The sequence below is a fragment of the Centruroides sculpturatus genome, unplaced genomic scaffold (assembly GCF_000671375.1).
Source record: "Centruroides sculpturatus isolate CEXI.00-Female unplaced genomic scaffold, Cexi_2.0 scaffold209, whole genome shotgun sequence".
Classification (NCBI taxonomy): Eukaryota; Metazoa; Arthropoda; class Arachnida; order Scorpiones; family Buthidae; genus Centruroides; species Centruroides sculpturatus.
In genome coordinates, this window is record NW_019384446.1 from 786,824 (window position 1) to 808,910 (window position 22,087).

General features: G+C 27.2%; 1 protein-coding gene across 1 annotated transcript in view; it reads right to left on the reverse strand.

Moving 5' to 3' along the window:
* Window positions 1–22,087, reverse strand: part of LOC111620394 (serine/threonine-protein phosphatase 6 regulatory ankyrin repeat subunit A-like) — a 181,244-nt gene that overhangs the window by 136,733 nt on the left and 22,424 nt on the right. Inside the window, exons 3-7 of the mRNA XM_023362308.1 lie at window positions 21,274–21,474; window positions 15,682–15,834; window positions 7,223–7,426; window positions 4,456–4,542; window positions 700–893 (exon numbers count right to left, since the gene is read on the reverse strand). Of these exons, the coding sequence (XP_023218076.1) occupies window positions 700–893; window positions 4,456–4,542; window positions 7,223–7,426; window positions 15,682–15,834; window positions 21,274–21,474 (839 nt within the window). The remainder of the gene's footprint in view (window positions 1–699; window positions 894–4,455; window positions 4,543–7,222; window positions 7,427–15,681; window positions 15,835–21,273; window positions 21,475–22,087) is intronic.

Here is a 22,087-nt window from a genome sequence, read left to right on the forward strand (position 1 = left end):
AAACTAGTTTTAACTAGACAAAACGGGTTTTAACAAAGACATTCAGTATAAACTAGTTTCAACTAGTTAAAACGCGTTCTAACTAAAAACGGGTTTTGACTGTAACATATATATATAAAACAACACTAAATTTTTATCTTTTTTAAGTTATTTTTAAGTTATTGTTACATTATGTTATGTAAGTTAAGTTTTAGTATCATTTCCCTTCTCCCTCTCTTCCACCACCAGTTTACACCCCCACCGTCATCTATCCTCAAAGATAAGAGCAAATAAAACTACATTTTTTTTATTCAGTTATCATTCTATTATGGTTATTTATACATTTACAACTACAAAACACATTTTTCAGTGTTTTCCTTACTATAGTTATTTTTTTTAATGTACTACTTAGCTTTAATTTGAGTGTGTTTTTTGTGTTGGAACTAATTATTTGGTTTTACATGTAATCGTATGGGAAAAAATGATTCACTTTACGACATTTTCATGGTATGATCTCAGTTTCGGAACAAATTAATTTTGTATCTTGAGGTACCACTGTATTTTGGCGTGATAGTCATCCTATTGATCATTATTATATTTTATTTTACTCACACAATTTAAATTTTTACTTAATTTTTACTTACATATTAAATAAGTAACATTCATATTAAAATGTATTTATTTTTATTTTACAATATCACAATAATAAAAAGTAATTACTTGTTAGGATCAGCATGGACTGAAAGCAAATAACCAACAAGTAATTCATGGCCATACTGTGCTGCTATATGTAAAGCTGTACATCCATCTTTATCCATTCCATCTATTAAGGCACCATGATTAATTAATGTCTGTGCTCTTGCAAATCGTCCATGAATTGCTGTCATGTGGAGAGGAGTGCGACCATCTCGACTCTGAAACAAGCATTATTAAAAGTACTTACTAACAGTTTTTTTAAAAGTTGTATTTCTTCAGATGATCATTAGAAAAATATATAGCTAATAAAGTAATCTAATAAATGCATATTTTTAAATTGCTTTACTTAAATTATCCATTCAAAATTTAATTTTTCAGCCAATATGCTTTGACATTCAAAATCTTAATTCAATTTTAAAAATATCACAATTTGTTAGCATGAAGTTTTCTGGTTAATAACATGATTTAACAAAAATATATAGTGTCTTCCAAAATGAATGCTACTGTTTTAAATTATTCTAATTATGTTAATCATCACTTAAGAACATTGTATCTTAAAACATTGAAAAACTGTCCAAGTGCCACATTTGCCCATTACAATTTCTCAATGCGTGTAACATGGCATTGAGAAATTGATCCAACCAATACTCAAATTCTTCCTGTCCTCAATATGGCACATCCGTTGTCATACCTCCCACAACAACCACAATTTTACAGCTCTTGCGGGTTATTTTGTTCCACAATGATGAGTGATTCTGACTGTGAACTGCAAAACAAAAAAATGTCTCCTATGTTGCAGAATCACCATTTTTATTTGACACTTCCTACAGGCAGTAGACAACAAAATGTTTGAATGCAGATGGGAGATGAAACTCAGACAGTCACTCACACAATTAAAATACAGTATATTTATTTCATTAATAAAAAATAATACACTCAATTGATTAAATTCATTATATACCAACTGCATAGATTAAACATTTAAAAATTAGCATTTGTAAGCAATCCAATATGTTAATTAGAAAAATTAATAAAAGTAATAAAAAGATTGATAGTAGTGACAAAAATTAAAAAATAATTAGAATACATTACATTCCATAAAAAATAGCTTAAGTACTGTATATATGTGCAGATAAGACAACCTTCAGATAAGACGAGGTGTAAATTTTCGTCAAAGTTTTATAGTTTTAGCATATATCTGTCCTATAAGACAACTCCTAAACTATCAACTACCTAAGAATTTAGTTTAGATCAGCAATCATTATCTGGATAATACAGGATAATGATTGCTGATTGCTGCATATATGCTAATTTCATAGCATATATGAAATTATGTCCTATTTGCAATTTTTCAAATGAACAAATTTTATTTTCTTGCATCTGACAGTACTGCCTTGCAATTATTGCAAACATTCGCACTGATTTGGGCATTCAGGTAATGACCTTGACTATTCATAAAAACCTCGTATGGGCTAATTAAATACATTGGTGAGTGATTTATTTTATGATGGTTTTAATTTATATAAATTTCAATCTAATTTTTTTTGTATCTGTCTTATAAGACGACCCCGGATTTTGGGGGCCTTTTTTCATGATTCAACTATCGTCTTATCTGCATAGATATAAGGTAACTTTTTTAAGGTGTTAAATACCTGAATTATAATTCATATATCATTAAAAAATTCATAAAATTAAATTAGTAATATCTTAAAAATTTATGAATATTTAACAAATAAATTATTTCGATTTTTATGAATTTTTCATTTTAAAGAGTCTTATCTGTCAGATATATCATAAATTTAATTGTTTCTGCATCATCTTCACAAGAAAAAATTATACCAATTAACTATTATTTCTATGTTCTGAAAGCCTATTTAATAACATTCAGTCTTCAAATGAATCTTAAAAGATCATGGATATATTAAAATTAAATTGATTCTCTTAAAAAATAAAATCCCTAATTTTTATATTCTATTTCAATTATATTTACAAAGTCTAAAGGAATTTTTCCTTAAAATAAAATCTTTATATGGTCAATGGATTCATTACAATAAACAAATAATATTTCTACTACATTTTGGATATTTTCACTTCACTAAATCAGAGTAAATCCATCCTTTCAATACTGCTTGCTAGTTTTGGCAAAACGACTTTTCCATTAATTTTGTTAATTTTTTATAGTATGCATTAACTGTAAAGAATCATACATTTAACAACTACTATTGCAAACTTCCTTGTATTCCATCTAGTACCAGAACATGAAGCTTCCATAGCACTATTTATAATAGTGATGACATGTTAACAAATGAGAAAGAAACCAGAAATAACTTACCACAACTAAGCAATTAATTATCACTCAACCAACCAGAAACTACATTTATCCAGCATCTACCAATTCCCATGGGTGACAGTTAACTGAGAGTCTATTGTATTTTTCAAATCCACTCATTTTTATAAAATGTAAATTCAGTGTTCAGATGATGATTGTCCTAATAGCTGATCAAACTTAAGTGTCAAGCATTAACTTTTTAACAATTGAAGATAGAAGGAAAAAAATTTACATTAAAGAAGTCACAACATAAGACTGATTAAATGTAAAATTTGGCAGCAAAATGGCACAAAAGATAAATTGTAGTGCTACTACTTTCAAATGTTACAGATCATACATACTTCTTGTCTATTTTAAATCTCAATTGATAATTCTTATAGTTTTCTTTTTTCATAACATAATTACAATCTGTTCTGTAACTTATTATCCATAGCAATGTTAAACTGAAGGAAAATAAATTTTGCAGTAATACATAATTTACTCCAACATTGTGTCATTTTAGAAATTAAAAAATGGAAGGTCTCAATAATTTTTGTTCCTAGTCTGGAAAAATTTATTGTTTTATGCATCATTCATTGGTCTTATTCTACAATATATTAAAGTTTTTCTCCTATCCTTAAAATAACTATGGAATTAATGATTATTTTGTCTATAAATTTAGAGCAAAGTAGGAGTTTTGTCATCAATGATTCACTTTATAAATATATATTCAATTTTAAATTTTCAGTTCTCTCCTCTTAATACATATACTATTGAACTATGTTAGTCTAATTTTCTAACATCAGTGTTCCAAAACATTTAAGTTTAGTTTTTCTAAAACATTGTTTCCATCAAATCTACCTACACCTATTCACAAATATTTTCTTAAAAATTTTGTTAAATAAACATTAAGTTAGATTTTTATCTTAAATACCAAATTTCTTTTAAAATATTATGGAAATACTTAATATTAAAAGTAAAAAACTTTAAGAAACAATTCCATGTAGCAAAAAATATCATTCCAACAAATCTTTTCTTAAAGATGAGGTAGAGATTCAGATTTCAGTTATCTTAACATGAGTTTTCCAGATTATGTTTTAAAGTAAATTCAACAAAACCACTTGATAATAGTGAAGTCCAGTGGTGTTGGCAATTCAAAATGCAAATAAATTTTTTTTAAAAAGTAAAATATTATCATAAACTTTTTTGAGATATCCATGAGGAAAGATCTGTTAAAATGAATTTCTTCTGTTGTAAAATAATTCATTAAAATGTTAAAATACTTTCTTAATATTAATTATTTAAATAATTTTTCTACTTCCACACAAACACTACACTAAAATTTATTTTTTTTTATCAGTAAATTTAGTTTCCATATATTCTCAAATGTGATATGCATAAGTTTGTAAAATGAATTATTATGAAATTATTTACATGTTTTTCAATTATAAAAAATATGTATCACTTCTTACTTGAGCATTAACAGCAGCACCTTCCCTGAGCAATACATTTAAACAACCTCCACCATGTGTAGAGGCGGCAGCATAATGGAGGGGAGTCTGAAAAAATTAAATTACACTATTTTTAAAACTCATATTTATATGAAAATACAAAAAGAAATATGAAATGACTTATAACATTTTCTGCATTTTATCTTATAAAAATTAAGTTTTCAAACATTAATGTAGTGCCCTCCTAAGCCTACTTTGTAAAACATTAAATGAATACATGTAAATGTATCTTCTCCAAACATATTATATAGAGAATTCTTCAGTATTTATGAATCACTAAATGTTTGACTTTGCATTGAAAATGGCATTGTTCTCACCAAATAATGTGACTTTCAATCTCTCTAACTTGTGTGTGAATCTCATTATTATATATAATTCTTACTGGCACTTCAGTTTAGCACCATACTTTACTAAATATAAATTTAAGAGGTAAACAAATTTTGGCACTAAATCAAGTTTTGACTGTACTTAAAAAATTTTAAATAATAAAGAATATTTTTAATAATACAAAACAATTGAATTCTTCTTGAATTCAATTCCAAAAAATGCAATAACTAATTCAATATTAATAATTATGAGACAAATAAAATTTCATATATGCAGTCTTGCAATTTAAAATAATTTAATCCAATATATTCTCACATAATTTTTTGCTTAATAAATTTTCACAAGATGATCATAATTTGAAAAATTTAAAATATGGAAATTTAGATAAATACATATTAAATTTAATAAGTGTTGTTACTATCTCTAATTTTAAAATTTTCCTAATCAAGCTGTTTTATATCAAATTAAAAACTTATCCTTGTTATCTACAAGTATTTAGTCAAAAATAACATTTATTTTAAAAATTGCAGAATAAAGTTACATATTCAAAAATGAATAAACTGATACTTCTATATGATATTTATTATGCAGATCATTTAGTGTCTACTTTTTTCACTATTGATTCTTTCCACCTTATGGGTACATCTTAGAACCTCTAAGATGGAAAGAGGGCCTTTTATCCCATGTCCATTATTGGTTCAGCCAGACCCACAATAGGAATGGCCAAATGGTAAGGGATGAGATCCAACATATCTGGCACAGATCGTCCAAGCACATTTCATAAAGTTGTTTAACTAAATTTGATTCTAGATTATCCAGGCCATAGTGTGATGCCTTAATCTCCTTGGCCATCCTGCTATCATTCTACTTAAAAAGTTACCTTTAGATTATTAAACATTTTCACTTTACTGTTAATCATACGGATGGGCAAATACCATCCACAAATAATGGAATGTAGTCAAGATTTGAGATCTTGATTATGATATTGATAAAAAATAATAAATTTGAATACTACAAATAACTCCAATATCAATCTACAAATACAATCTCTTTGGCATTTGTGATTGAATTTACAACAAGAAAAGAAGCAGACTATAACCTGAATGTGTCAATGCTTCTTTTCTTAAAATAAAAATCTGGAGTAGGTGAGAATGAAAATAATTATTTATTAATCTATTGTAGTTAAGATAACAGTACCTAAAAGGAAGGTACTGTAAAAAAATCTTAAGTTTCATTTCTTAGAAATCAGTAAATTGTTTTTCTTTTTACCTTTTATTTTACTTTATTAATACAATGTATTCAAATACATACAGCAAGTTAATAATTTAGTTAATATTTATTATTTAATCAAATTAGTTACACACCTAATAGGGAGACCCACTTGTTCAAAAATTCATAATTATTATTTACAAATTGATGTATTTGTGAATAATAATAATAGAATTTGTAGCTAAGCAGCCCAACCCCTATTCAATTCACCCACTTGTTCAAATATTTTGCGACAATTCATCAATTCTTAGTGCAACTGTTTCTATTTTATTTTTTTTTTTATGATTGAATAAAGTATCATGACTATTTTAAGCTAAATATTTTACATATATAGAATAGTTAAGACAATTAAATTCATTAAGTATTTGGGGGATTCAAATATATAAGAAATCTAAATATTCAAGATCTGGTTAATATTTGAATTTGATATTCAAACGTGAATAAAGTGATATTTGTCCATCTCCATCTCTAATATTTTCTTTCATAAATTATTATTATTATTAAATTATATGAAATTACAGATTTATACTTACTTGTCCACGATGATTAACAGCATTCACAGAAGCTCTTGCATTGATTAATTCTTCAACAACTTTTNCCTTTTATTTTACTTTATTAATACAATGTATTCAAATACATACAGCAAGTTAATAATTTAGTTAATATTTATTATTTAATCAAATTAGTTACACACCTAATAGGGAGACCCACTTGTTCAAAAATTCATAATTATTATTTACAAATTGATGTATTTGTGAATAATAATAATAGAATTTGTAGCTAAGCAGCCCAACCCCTATTCAATTCACCCACTTGTTCAAATATTTTGCGACAATTCATCAATTCTTAGTGCAACTGTTTCTATTTTATTTTTTTTTTTATGATTGAATAAAGTATCATGACTATTTTAAGCTAAATATTTTACATATATAGAATAGTTAAGACAATTAAATTCATTAAGTATTTGGGGGATTCAAATATATAAGAAATCTAAATATTCAAGATCTGGTTAATATTTGAATTTGATATTCAAACGTGAATAAAGTGATATTTGTCCATCTCCATCTCTAATATTTTCTTTCATAAATTATTATTATTATTAAATTATATGAAATTACAGATTTATACTTACTTGTCCACGATGATTAACAGCATTCACAGAAGCTCTTGCATTGATTAATTCTTCAACAACTTTTTCCTGGCCATTTAAACAAGCTATATGTAATGGTGTATTTCCATAAACATTAACAATATCTAATTCTGCTCCTAGCTCTAACAACAGTCTTACTGCATTTACATGGCCAGCGGCTGCTGCAGCATGTAAAGGTGTGTACATCTAGACGAGAAATAAAATTTATCTATAAACAATCATAAAAACACATTAAAATAAAAATATATTAAATGTAAATATTAAAAGAACTTTTCAGATCTTCAAATTAACTTCTATTAATGCTGATTCAAATTTCAATTAGAAATGTTTGATCTTTGCAAGTAATTTTTTCTTTTGTATGTTTCATTATGTAATTTTATTCATAAAATAAACAAACAAATCAATATAATTACATATAAGGCTATAATTTCATTTTCCTTAATTTTATCAAAAACTCTACATGTATTTCTTACAGAAATTATGTGGAATGCTCAAAAATTTTCAGAATCAGAAAAATTACAATCCTTTAAAACAACTTTTATTGAACAGTAACTAACTATTCTCAATGAGCATATGTACATTTTTTTCATGCACTCAAATCAATTCTGGAAGAAACAATTCAGTCATTACTAGATATGGTCTGAATGGCATTAATAAAAGCAGTTCATGTGATGAAAAGCACTTTCTCTAAAGTTTTTCCTAAACAAAGGGAATAGAATTAAGTCACAATGTGCCAAATCAGAGGAATAAATGGGGCAGGGCTTTATTTGAACTTTTTTACCTGAGATAAAGCCCATACTTTAATGAGTTGTATACATATGAGCATTATTGTCATGCCATAACAGTCCTTTTAATTGGTTCTTTGATGTTTCTTTTCTCATTACTGAAAAGACTTCTCAGATGCATCCATCAAATGTACATCCATGTTTTATCACCTGCTACAATGACAGAAGCAAACCTATCAAGAGAAATATACTTGACATGTACAGTACATCACCAAAATTAAAACACATACGAGCAGTTATGTTGAACAAACTAAAGAAACAGAACATATTTATAAAATCTTCCAACTAAATGATTATCCAAATAAGATATTTTAACAATGTCTTAACAATACTGATCTCAATAAAACCCAAAAACTACATTACAAAGTCAAATGACCTATAAAAAAACTTAATTAGTGTTTGAAAAAGTTAAAAAAAACTATTAAAACCATACAATATAACCCTAGCTCCAGTAGTTAATAAAGAAAGTATTGTTCAAAATATTGATATAATGCAACAAAATAATGTTATATATAGAATTTCCTGCAGTTGCCAACTAAATTATCAATACATAGGTGAAACTGGAAGAGCCCTAAAAATCAGACTAAGAGATCATTTGCACACTATAAAATTACACTAATTCAGCAGTAGCCATACATTGTAATGGAGAAGGTTGCAAGATCTCACTTGATAATATTAAAATCCCCAAAAGAGTAAAATTATTATTAAAAGGAAATTATATGAACATTTAGAAATTATTAAAATAAATAAATATAAAATGAACTTAAATGATGATCTAAATATTAGTGAGATCTGGCAACCACTTCTTCATGACAGATAGTATCCACTTGAGTTCCCATTCAAACCCCCTCCCCTATCCAGTTATAATATACTGTGTTGTAATTTTGTCAATTTACATTGATTTTCATACAGTGTAATTTGTACAATTTTATAATGGTTTTTAAGGGCTTTTAAATGTGATTTGTTCCTTATGTTTTATTTTAACAAAAAGTTATGAATAAATGCATTTTATACTTATAAAATTGTAACTCATCATTTCTTTTTATTCTCCCTAAATAGAATTCTCCTTATATGAAACATTCAAAATATGGTCCCTTCTAGTTCACTAATTAGAGAATTTACTGTATTTACTTCTTGTTGCAAAAAAATTCAACAATTCAAGAAAAAGAAAATTCAAGAAATTTATAACAATACATTTGATATGTTGCTACATCTACGTTATCTTGATATATATTTGTTGATTTTGAAAAAGCATATGTATCAGCTTCTCTTATTGCTTTTCCACATGCTGAAGTATAAGGCTGCTATTTCCAATTACAACAAACTTTAATCATTGAAGTAAATTCTGTAGGCCTCGAAATAAGATTTGAAAATAATATAAATTTTAAACTGAAACTAAAATCTTTGTTTGCTTTGATATTTGTGCCAATTAATGATGTGAATAGTTTCAATGAAGTATTTATTAACAATGTAAATTCGTCTCTGTAATCCAAAACACACGCTTTGGTAGACGTATCTCACAGCAATTTCTGGTTAGCAAATTTAACTTTTATTTTTCATTGAACTACAAATATATTTCGGGTTGGTATAATATACTCCAACCCCTCTTCAGTGCTAGTTCAAATAAACAAAAAGTGTTAAAACATGACTATGTTATATTACATTAAATGAAACAAACCAAAAAACACTAAAAACACTTACATTTTTTCATTAAGTACACAACAAAAATTGTTTCTTATTTTGCTTTTTCACAAATTAGGAGGTAGGAGGGTAGACCGTTTACAAACATCAATTTATGTTTTAACTTAAATACTATGCATACCATATTAATATGTAAAATACAAAATAAAGATTGCTATAGTTTAACTCGAAGGAAAAATTGATACTAAGGACGGATGAATTCAACGTCTGTTCTCCAGATGTCCAGTCTGCAAGGTGGGGACTTTTCACTCCTCTATCCCCTGACCAAGTGATCTCTTCCCCTGGTTCTCCGAATTTATGACCATTGCAGATGTGGGGTTAAGGGGAGTGGTACACACAAACTTTTAAAAATTAAAAAATCAAAACATTTTAAAAAAATTAAAATATTATTCTTTCCATTTTTACATTTTTCATTACACATGGGTGTATAACAGACACAGTAAAAAACTATTGACACAGTAACAAAAAATCCATACGTATGTAAAAGCTATTGATACACAAACAACAATTTCATTATACCAGTATTATGGAAATTTACTATTACCAAAAAAATTTATATCATGTTTAAACATAATAACAACAATTAACTCGTTTTAGCGCCATCTATTAATTCATACCACCGGTGATAAATTTGCATACCTTCAGAGGAATTTATTAAATTATTTTTTTGTTTCCTTATTTCTAAATGCTCTTTAAATTTCCTTTTATAAATGTCTTTTTCAAAATGTAGAATTTTTATATTATTACGGTTAATTTTACAATTATTGTTATTTGTATGATCAAACCACGGGGAGTTATAGTACTTCAATCTGATGGCTGCTTCATGTTCTTTTATTCTAACATCTAGCACACGCCCTGTTTCACCTATGTATATATATGGATTCAGACAATCACATTCTAACCTGTATACAACCCCAGCTTTTTTTAGGCAATCAATTTTATTAACACTAGTAATATTTATGTATCTGTATATATTCTGTGAAATTTTATTGGTCAAAGATGGGGCCAAACAAATGTTATAATTTTTAAGGCTATTACTACAATAATCAAAAATATTCTGAATGTATGGAAATTTTTTATATGTTTTTTCATTCTTAAATTTCGTATTATATCTGTTTTTTAAGTAGCATGTTTTCCATTTAGTAAGGATAAACTTTGGGTAATCATTCATTATAAATTTTATTTCTAAATCTTTAAGTTTGGTGTTTATATTATGGTCATCGGTTATGCGTGTATATATATTTTTTAATTCCATAAAATAAGAATTCTTTTTCATATAAACTGGGGTATAAGAATGATAATTTATAGTTTTATTAACATTACAAGATTTTTTATATGTTATGAAATTATATTTAACAGGGTTATTTAATATAGTTAAATCAAGGTAATTAATTTTTTTATTTACTTCTTCTTCAATATCAAACTGAATGTCCTTATTTATATTATTTATAAAGTTATGGATAGTTTCTTTATTAGTTAAATTACTATTATATATGATCAAATAGTCATCCACATATCTCATTATTAATTTTATGCCATGTATTTCACTTATTTTTTTATCAATATCGATCATAACTAATTCAGCTAATTTTGGTCCCATCTTTGACCCCATGCTAATACCATCTAACTGTCTATAAAATACATCATTAACTTCAAAATAATTGTTATTGTATGCAAATTGTATTAAGTTAATCAAATTACTATGTACATTAAGTTTACTTAAACTTTTTTCTATTAATTTCCAATTTATACTGGGATACATATTTTTTATGTCTAAACTCATTAATTTATCAGAATTATCTTTTTTCAATTTTTGTATCCTATTAATGACAGTATCAGCATTTTTTTATGCTGTATACAGAGTTTTCAAAACATTTTAACTGTTGTTTTATGTAATATTCTAAATTATAAAGAATGGAGTATTTGAAATCTACGATGGGTCTAAATTTTTCTACTTCCTTATGAGTTTTTAACCTAATATTTAGAGTAGGTATTCTATTATTATTGAAGTCAAGAATATGACGAGACGAATTTACAGACGAATATTACAGAGACGAATTTACATTGTTAATATAACATACAGCAAACCAACTATATATTGAAGTATTTATTGACATATTGAAAATGATGCTGAAAGAGATCCCATATTCCTGATTCCACTTTAGAACCATATGAATGCAGCAGTCAAAAATGATCCAAAAGTCAAATTTTCATGAAGGATTTTTTAGTATCCTAATTTCGCTTTCTTGTCATAGTCACCCAAATGCATGGCCTTCTTGGATGGATTAAAAGGACATTGCATGTCACAAACTCACCCTTGCTAATCTACAAACAGATTAACCAAAAAAATGTGAAGTACATATGAAAATTTACATCAGTGAGCAGCTAATATAGTGCAATAGTATGATGCAAATATTGACAAACTAAAATACTTATTTAATCTGTCAAATCTATAACAGCATTTCTTTATAACTAATGCTGAATGCTTCTAAATATTGATATAAATTAGTTATGTTTACATAAGTGCTATAACCATCTCACAAGCATGATTTAATCTAATAATATTTCTTAGATGACTAAATGGCAAGATCAGTAATATTGTAACTTTCATTACTTAATCCATAATTTGTTCTCTATATATGTAAAAAGTATACTTCTTATTTTCATAATCTGATTGACAATATGAAACATGTCTTGGAAAACACAAAAACATGGAGGAAGTTTGATGAAGGGGTACATAAATTTAAAAGTCTAAAACAGTGATGTACAGTAATGCATCACTAATAGCTTATAAAGCAATGGATCATCTAAGGATACCCTTATGTGATCCATTTCATAGCATAATTGACAGTCCTGTTAGTTATGCAATGGTTAGTGAACTGGATATTGGTGTAAAGTATTTTGTGAGTTCAGTTGGTGGATGCATTGGAAAATTATGAAATTGTTCAGGCATTAAGTGAATAATAGAAGTTCTATTTTTTATCTATATTTTACCTGTTTTTATAAAAAAAAAAATGTAGAATTTTAGCTGTTAACTAAATATTATATAATATTGTACCCAATTGAAGAGGGATGAATGTATACATCTGAAATGCATATTGGAGTCAACAAAAATGAAATGATAAAACAGTCACCTTAAAGTCATTTGTGGTCATTATGATAATTTTGGTTTTAACGCATTTTAATAGCTGATAGAAAATTAACATAGTTATCCAAACAAGAATCAATCTATACTAATAAGCAATTTGAGACTATGGCAGATTATAAAAAAAACAAGTATGATGAAACTGAAATAATGAAGAAACTTAGCTGTAAAGATAATTTTAGAGCAGCAAACAAAAGATTATAAATGTAAACAATTGTAAAACACTGCATGATCTTTAGAATGGACTTTCAAAAGGGACAGTCAAATTAATATATGATCCTTGAACCTTATTTAAATCATTTTTGCTTTTATATGTTCATATGCACAGTAGTTTCTAAGGCAATAAGTGAATTTTTCAAACATATAAGAACAAGATGCAAATTAAAAATATAACTTTGACAAATCACATAGTGAAACATGATACCAATGTCTTTACAAAAGAAGCAAGAACATGAAGTCTGCTAACTTGTAGAGCACCACAACAATGTATTATACTCACAAACACTACCATAAAAGATTATATTTTATAGGCAAATGAGACAAAATGCACAAAAAGTAGCACATAGGTTTCACAAGCATTTTTTAGTTACACCATGACTTATATATGTACATTTGTTACATGTATATACATGACATTATACACATAATTCTAAATATAATATGCTGTTTGATGCAAACTTGTAGCACTGTCAGGAATCATAGTCAGGATTGTTCTAATTTTCATCATATTGTTTTGATGTAATTCCATATATGACAAACATACAAGATGCAGTGAGGCAATGTGGACTGCAGCAGTCACAAAGAAATCAAATTTTACATTGGCATGACATGCACTTGTTTAACTGCAACTGGACAACATGCAAAGGATAATGGACAACTGTTTAACTGATGCATCATCATGATAGATTTACACTAGGTTAAATCACAACTGCTTGAGTACATCTGATGGACTGACAACATATTTTTTTCCTAGAACAGAGTAAGAAATTACCATAGAGCATATATGATGATAGCAAGTGAGAATATGCTGTGCTCAGTGGTATCACATGCCCAGCACAGTGGTTATATATGACACAAGGTACATTTTACACTGAACATCTGTTATGGCATCTGGAGTAAGCAGATTCTTGGTCCTGTAGTCATGAACAGCCCCTGGACCAGTTATTGCTAAATATCCTATACATGACAATGGATGATTAGCTTGATGACCACGAATTCATTTCCAGGCAGATGTCCATCAATGACTAACAAAGCAATTTGACAACTAATGAATAGAACAATGTAGTATCATTCCATGGCCACTGTGTTCCTCAAACTTAATCCCACTGGATTTTTTTCCTGAGGTCACTTAAAAGCACCAGTTTATGATGTATACTCATGCAGCAACATGTGATGTTGACAAGCAGCAAAGATGAATAAGAAAAGCTTGTATTGTCACTCCAGGTATGCTATGTGCCATCCATAACACCACCCTCAAGACTTTTGTATTGGCAGTAAAGGTGATTGTTTTAAACATATACTATAGCAAAATAAAAAAACCTAATTGTTTTTGTATTAATTTATACAATGTTGGTTTTATCCTTTACAGATAGATTCTTTTCCATTATCCTTAAAACAGAGATAAGAAAATTTATATATTTTATTTAGCTTGAAAGAGACAGGAAAAGTTACGTATTACCTCAGAACTAATGTGTAATTTACATAGTTCCTTCTTTTTAAATAAATTTATGTATTTTACTGTAAATATTGCAATGGAACTAATGTACTGTACAATAAACATATAATCATGCAATGCTAGAAAGTATTTTTTTGTGCCTGAATAAATGTTAAAGTTAAATGAATTGAATAAATTGTTGTATTGGATGCAAATTTTGACTATTTTTGAATTTTTGTAGAATAATAAAAAAATTCCAGCAATGAGTTGCATAAATTTCCCAGCTACTATGAAAACTTATTTAGAAAATAACTTTTATAATTTTAATTACAATATAAATTAATAAAATTGTGTATGGCACCATCTGTTATGAGATTTAGTTATAAAAATTTTTTAATATATTTTTTATATTTATATTATATAATGGCAAAAGCTTAATTTTGAGGATAGGGATGAGTTTTATTTAAAAAAAAAATTATAAATGTTGATAACGAGTAAAATCATCATTAAGTCAGTCTCCCTACTGGAGATACACACAACCCCCTTTATCTCCCAACCTTCAACCACCAACATTTAATAGCACCAATGTCTCTCATATACAATCTACCATGCCAAATTTTGTTACTTAATCTTTACCTCATCCTGAGATATTAAGCAAAATAGACACCAACACACACATGAAATTTTTTTGCCGGTTTTTTTACTTTTTTGAATTCGGGAGGTCTCAAAATGTGAAAATTTGCAAAAAAAAAAACTTGGGGGTCAAATTTGATATGATTCCAATACTTTCCCTTGTTTTGTATACATAACAGCCAGGAAAGTAAAAATGAAATCAACAACATCCTATAATCTAATTGAAATAAAATTTATTTTAATAATAGTTTGAAATATGATACTTTAAAAATATCAAAAGGAAATAACCCATTCATAATAGTTTCATCAATAATATTCAAAAACTTTAAAAATTCATATAATCTGAAAAGCAAAATAATATGTGAATGAATGACAGACATAAAATTATGAATATCAACAAAACAAGAAAAAAATGTTAGATGAACATAGAAAATTTTCAGTTTAAAATCTTGTTTAATTTAAATTTAACTAAACTGTCTAAAAATAAACTTAAATTATTAGTAAAAGAGAAAAGTATTTATACCTCTTTATCTCGAACATTGAGTTCAGCACCTTTATTTGAAAGTATTGATATGACTTCAGTGTGACCCATATATGCAGCCCAATGAATTGCTCGTCTATCTTTCTTATCAAATGAATTACAAGCAGCACCATGCTGTAACAGTAAGTCAACCATCTGAAAAATAACAAACAACATCCCAGTTTCCAGACTAGAGAAAATATTGATGAAAATTTTAATATAGTAAAATATAAAAATTATTAATTATTTAACATAAGTTAATATAATAACTACTATACAAACTACCAAATTGCTTTTATCTAAACATTAAATTAGCCTTTTTATATTTTGATTTATAATCTGGCAATTCATTTGGCATTAATATAAATCATAAGATGTATGCAACACGTTAAAAATGTAATATGGTTTGCACTACACTATATTTTTATTCCAATAATATCAAAGTTCAATATTAAATATTTTTAAAGCATGAAATCATATTAAAAAGTGTTTATTTGCATATTATATCAATAAATTATTGTTTACTAATCAGAAAATATATTTATGAATTCAACTTTTATGGAATACTTTATCAGTATATCCATTTACAATGTCCCTGACAAATATCTTGTAAAATACACATCCACTTAAGAAGTGATCAGAATAAAAGTTGTTTATTTTTGAAGAGCCTTTTCAATTTCATAAAAATTAAGACACCCACTGCCCCTTTATAGGGCAGGAGGCAACTTTAGAATTTCAAACAGGAACACATACTATTTTTTTCTATTTTTGGATTCTTGATTAAAGAATAATAGTTTTATTTAAAATATTTTTCCAAAATTGTTAATTTCAACAGTTATAAGCATTTTCAGTTGTATGTTCAAAAAGTAACAGTTAAAGAAATGCCATTTTTTAATGATCTTAATCATAACTAAAATATTTAAATATATTAATATTTAATACAATTAAATATTGTTAATTAATATTTAAATAATTACATAATCAATTATGCTTCAAGATAAAAATTTAAACAATTTTCATCCAGAATTTTTTTGAACAAATTCAAATTTTTTGCAGTAATCTTTTTTTAGTGTTATTTTTATCTGTACCTTTGAAATTACTAATAGTTAAAAGATGTCCTAGTTTAAAAAAGTTTTTTTAATCAAAATGTCAATTCTGTTAATAATTTAATTCTTACATTTACTGAATTAAATGATTTGAAATAACTAAACAAATAATAGAAAATTCGAACATTTTTTACAGTAAATTTTCTATACCGCTGAAGGAAAAACTTTTTGAAAATACAACTAAAAATGCTCATAACTTTTGAAATATTTTGGAAAAAATATTTTAAATGAAACTATTATTCAAGAATCCAAAAATAGAAAAAAATAGTATGTCTCCCTATTTTTATTATTTATGAACATTTTTGGAAATATGTCTTAAATAAAACTATATTATTCTTCAAATATAAAATGAACAGTCAGATTCCTTTATCAGGTTGTTAAGGCTACATAATAACTAATATGATAGAAGATAGATAGTTAGTCTCTTCATCTCTTGTTAAATTTAATAATTATGTAAATGACTGACATGGTTATATCTAAATTAGTTAGTTAATTAATCTGTAAGGAAAAATTGGATGAGGTCTAGACAGCATAACTGGCATTATGTCTGCAAGGTAAACAGGAGTTCCAGGTTTGAGTCATATTCTGGGCTGATCCTTTCTTCCAGAATATTCTAAATTTAAATTAAAATTGATGGCAGCCTAACTGCCTACCTCCTGTTAAATTACTTAGAAGTTATCTTAGAAGTTATTTAGCCTTAATAGCCTGATAATGAAATCTGGTTATTTGTTAGTTATTTGAAGTAATTATCCAGTTGGTTGTTCTTTAACTAAGAATCCAAAAATAAAAAATAATGGGATACCATTTGAAATTATAAAGTTGCCATCATATAAGGGAATAGCTTAATTTTTATGCAGCTGAAAGAATCCTCAATAATAAATAACTTTTATTCTGATCACTTTTTTAACTGGACACATATTTTATGAGATATTTATCAGGGACATCATAAATGGACCACCCTGTATATACTTTATGTAACTTTAACACAACCCTTGTTTTTCTTTGATCTAATAATGATTTTTCAACAAAAAAATCAAAAATAAATAAATTCAAAAATATTATTATTTCAGAAATACTATCTTTCAACTTTTCACAATACAGTGGAGCACCGATTATCCGATCCCCGATTAACCATCACCTCGGTTAACTGACCGCGTTCTAGTCGGCAAATTCAAATGTCCGCTAGTGATGTGGTGCTACAATATTTGGCTGTCTTGGCTACTTTAATATTATTTTTACGTGTTTTAGCTGGCAACACTCAATCGACCATGAAAGGGAGCCAGTATTTAAACGAGGCTTAATTTTCAACGATACAATAGTGACGATTATTATTTTTAAAAAAAATTTGATAGGCTTAACGTGGAGGAAACTTCAATGCGAAATAGGTTAATAGCGATATATAATACCAATATACTAATTACATGGGATATAATAATATACTACACTAATAATGGATTTTTTCATACTTTTCGGTTATCCGACTTTTCAATTATCCGACCAACCGCAGTCCCCAATTGAGTCAGATAATCGATGCTGTACTGTATATTTTTATTGAAAATTTTTGAATATTGCAATATAACATTTGATATAATACACACAGATTTCATAATTCCTAATATTAAAAACTTAATTAGCATTATAATTACAGTAAGACCCTGCTTAACACTGATTTGATATAATGAGGTCTGCTCGAAGCATAAAAAAAACTCAAAATTTATGCCGAGTTAAATTATCGCAGAATTTTATTGATTCATATATAATATGATTATTTGCAAACACAAACCAATCAGCAAAAGGTGGCAAAAAGGTGTACTTTCTTTAAATCTATGTTCGTTTCGTGCAATTTTGGAAAAAATATATCATCATGGATGCCATAGGAAATATCGACTTAGCTTGGCAAGAATTAACTGATGAATGCATGAACAGAGTGTGGAAGAAGTTATGGCTGAAGGTATCCAAGAATTCTTAATGAGAAGAGCCTATCGCCATATTGTTAGGTTGACCAAACTCAACCTAATCAATATAGCAGGACTAGGAGATATAGACAAGCAAGATATTGAGGAGTTACAGCAGGTTTCTGGTTAGAGCCTTACCGACAACGACCTTCAAGAACTGGCAGAATATGAAATTCATGCGGAACTGGAAAATAGAGATTTTGAAAATGAAGAACCCAAAATTTTCTCTACAGATTTCCTTAGTAAAAGTTTGGTAAGATAACCAAAATCATTAATCAAATTGTAGCAAATGATCCTGATTTTGAAAGGAGTGCAAAAGCAAAATGAGGTGTTTTGGATGCAATCTTCTGCTACTGACATTTGCTTAAGGAAAGAAAAAAGCAAGAAATGAAACTTCACAACTTTATTGCAAAAGAACAAGAATTTCAGAAAAGTCAGGACATTCGTCACAAAAAATGAACTTTACATTTCTGTGTGCATATGTTTGTGTGTTATTTAACATATATTATTATACAAATTAATATAAAATTAACTTAAAATTAAAGTAAAATTTGTTTATTTTTGGTTGCGATGTTCCCCTATCTTTAATTAATATGCATTTATGTCCTTAATTTAATCAAAATTATTCTTTTAATCACTATATCAGTGTATTTCTATTAATAGGACTTATCATGCTGGTGTACAAGATTGCAGACTCACAGTTACACAGATTAAAATTGTTTTATTTTTCAATTACCTGTAATTGAAAAATAAAACAATTAATAGAAATACACTGATATAGTGATTAAAAGAATAATTTCCCCTATCTTTATTTACTCTATGTTAAAATGACCTCATTTAACACTGTTTTGCTTAGCGCTTTGTTATCTAGGAATGCATCCCCCCGTGTTAAGCAGGGTCTTACTGTATTATTCTCTTACAGTAGAACCCCTCTAATCCGTCACCTTTGGGACTGGGGGTATGGTCGGAACGCAAAAAAGGTCGGATTATCAGAAAAAAGTAAAATAAACAATCTTCCCCTTTGTCTAGTCTTTGTAGCACTGCTAATTTTTCATTTAATGAAAGAGTAAAGTGTTTACGTTTCACTCTTGACATGTTGAAAACACACACAAAACTGTACATGTACACACAATGTAAAACATATACTATAACGAACACAGAAACACGCCATGGACGGTGAGTCACCGACGAGTCGGGACAAGTTTCTCGACTCCGACCACAGTCGGATTAACCGGAGTGACGGACTAGCCGAGGGCGGACTAGAGGGGTTCTACTGTAATATTATTTTTTTTTTATATGTTCAAGCAGATACATCTGCTTGAACATATAAAAAAAATAATTATTATAGAATAATTTATCACATTCCTATTCTTTTTCTACATAATTATATTGTAACCAATCAAACTATTTAAATATATCCCAAAATTTCGCTACTTTTCCTATTTATATTATAGAAGTTTAAATTAATCAATAGTAGTTACATTTTCATCTTTAAATGAGAACTAAAACAACTACATTACTACTCAAAAATTTTACTTAAAAAATTTATATTGTAGAAAGAAATAAACAAATAATATCTATTAAAAACAAGAAAAATTAATAACCACATTCTTATTCTTTCTGTTTGGTGAGTACCAAGAGGTCTACATTACTTTTTTTGAACACAACTTTATTGCATATTTAATGTCATATGCAGAATTATGTAATGTTTAATTTTTATATGGAAAACCTTTTAGAATGAACTGCATGGACTTTGGAATGCAATCATGAAAAACAGTTTGATGACAAGAGTAATCAAAAAAATGTTTTAATAGACAATCCTGTTTTTATGATAATATGTGAAAGTCCTAAGCTTGGTGAAGAAGAAAAAATCCATTATTATTTTGTTTTCAATTCAGATTATTTCCAAAAAATATTTGTAATTTATATTGTAATAAGAACAATTTTAATAAAATGGCTTCAAAAAGAAAACAAGATTTTTTGAAAAAATTTTATAACCAAAAGTTTTAAAGTTTTTTTTTTATTTAAACTATAAGTAAGATAAGTAAGATGTGATTATTTGTACATTTGTTATTAAATAGAAACTGCAATAAATAATTGGAATAAAACTGGCACATTGGGATAATTGCATGAAATAAACAGAATCATTCTGGAAAGTAAGCTTAGATATAGAATATTAGCTTGTAATACTAAAAATGAAACATTGTTCATCTACTTATTTTTAAAATATAAATCCTATTCAAAGACACATTGATCACACATTTATTAAATTTTGATTGTGAATATATTGTTATACTTTGTATAACTGTAGCATGAGATATCCATACATTCATTACATATAGTATATATATACTTTTTTTTATAAACATAGATTTCTGCATGAAAAAAATATGACTTGAAATTCCAGATAAGTTGTAACTATACCCACCTCTAGATTATATCATCTGGTGGCTAAGAGAAATATTGTAAACCTAAGATAAATCTTTATAATAAGCATTATAAAACTTTTCTGGTCAAAAGCTAATTGTGATTACCTTACTGTGTCCATTATAGGCAGCATGGTGTAAACTTGTCCGACCACCACGATCTGATATATTCAAATTATTCTGAAATGGGATAATACACTTGGCACATTGGAGTGAATTGTTTGCTGCTGCAACATGAAGTGGTGTTTGCCAATGTTTATCTCGAGCATTAACATCAGCTTCATGCCTTAACAGTACTTTAACAGTTTCCTATTGATAAAAAAAGAAATATAAATATTATGATTTATTTATATGTATATGTATTTTTATATAATTTTTCACATGAAGCCTGGCTAACCCAAAATTTTCTATGGGGTTGTAGTTACAAAGAAGGGGCAAAAAATTCTCAATCTACCAGATTTAATAGAATATTTACTAACTTGGCAACACTGGATACATCACATGTTCTTTATATAACACTCCATGGTGGAAACCCTTTGTACTGGCAACATTAAAATGCTGCACAACAAAGTAAGTTGCTAAAAGTAACATTCATCTAATGAAAAATATATTTAAAGCTTCATACATATGATTAGCATGTGTTCAAATCTAGACAATTTATTGAAATTATCAATTGGAATGGTGATGAACCTATTTTAATCATGTGAAACAAGCAATATGTTTCTGGATATTTAATGAAACATAATGCAAGTAAAAATTGTCAGCAGGCAATGAGTTGGCCAGGACTGCTTTACACAAAAGATAAAACAAGAAAAAACTGCCATTTTGTGTTAGTTTAATAAGTTAAAAATACAATATGATAAAACAAAGCAAGTACTTTTGATAAAAGAATTTATCATCAGGCAAAAGAAAAATTAGGATT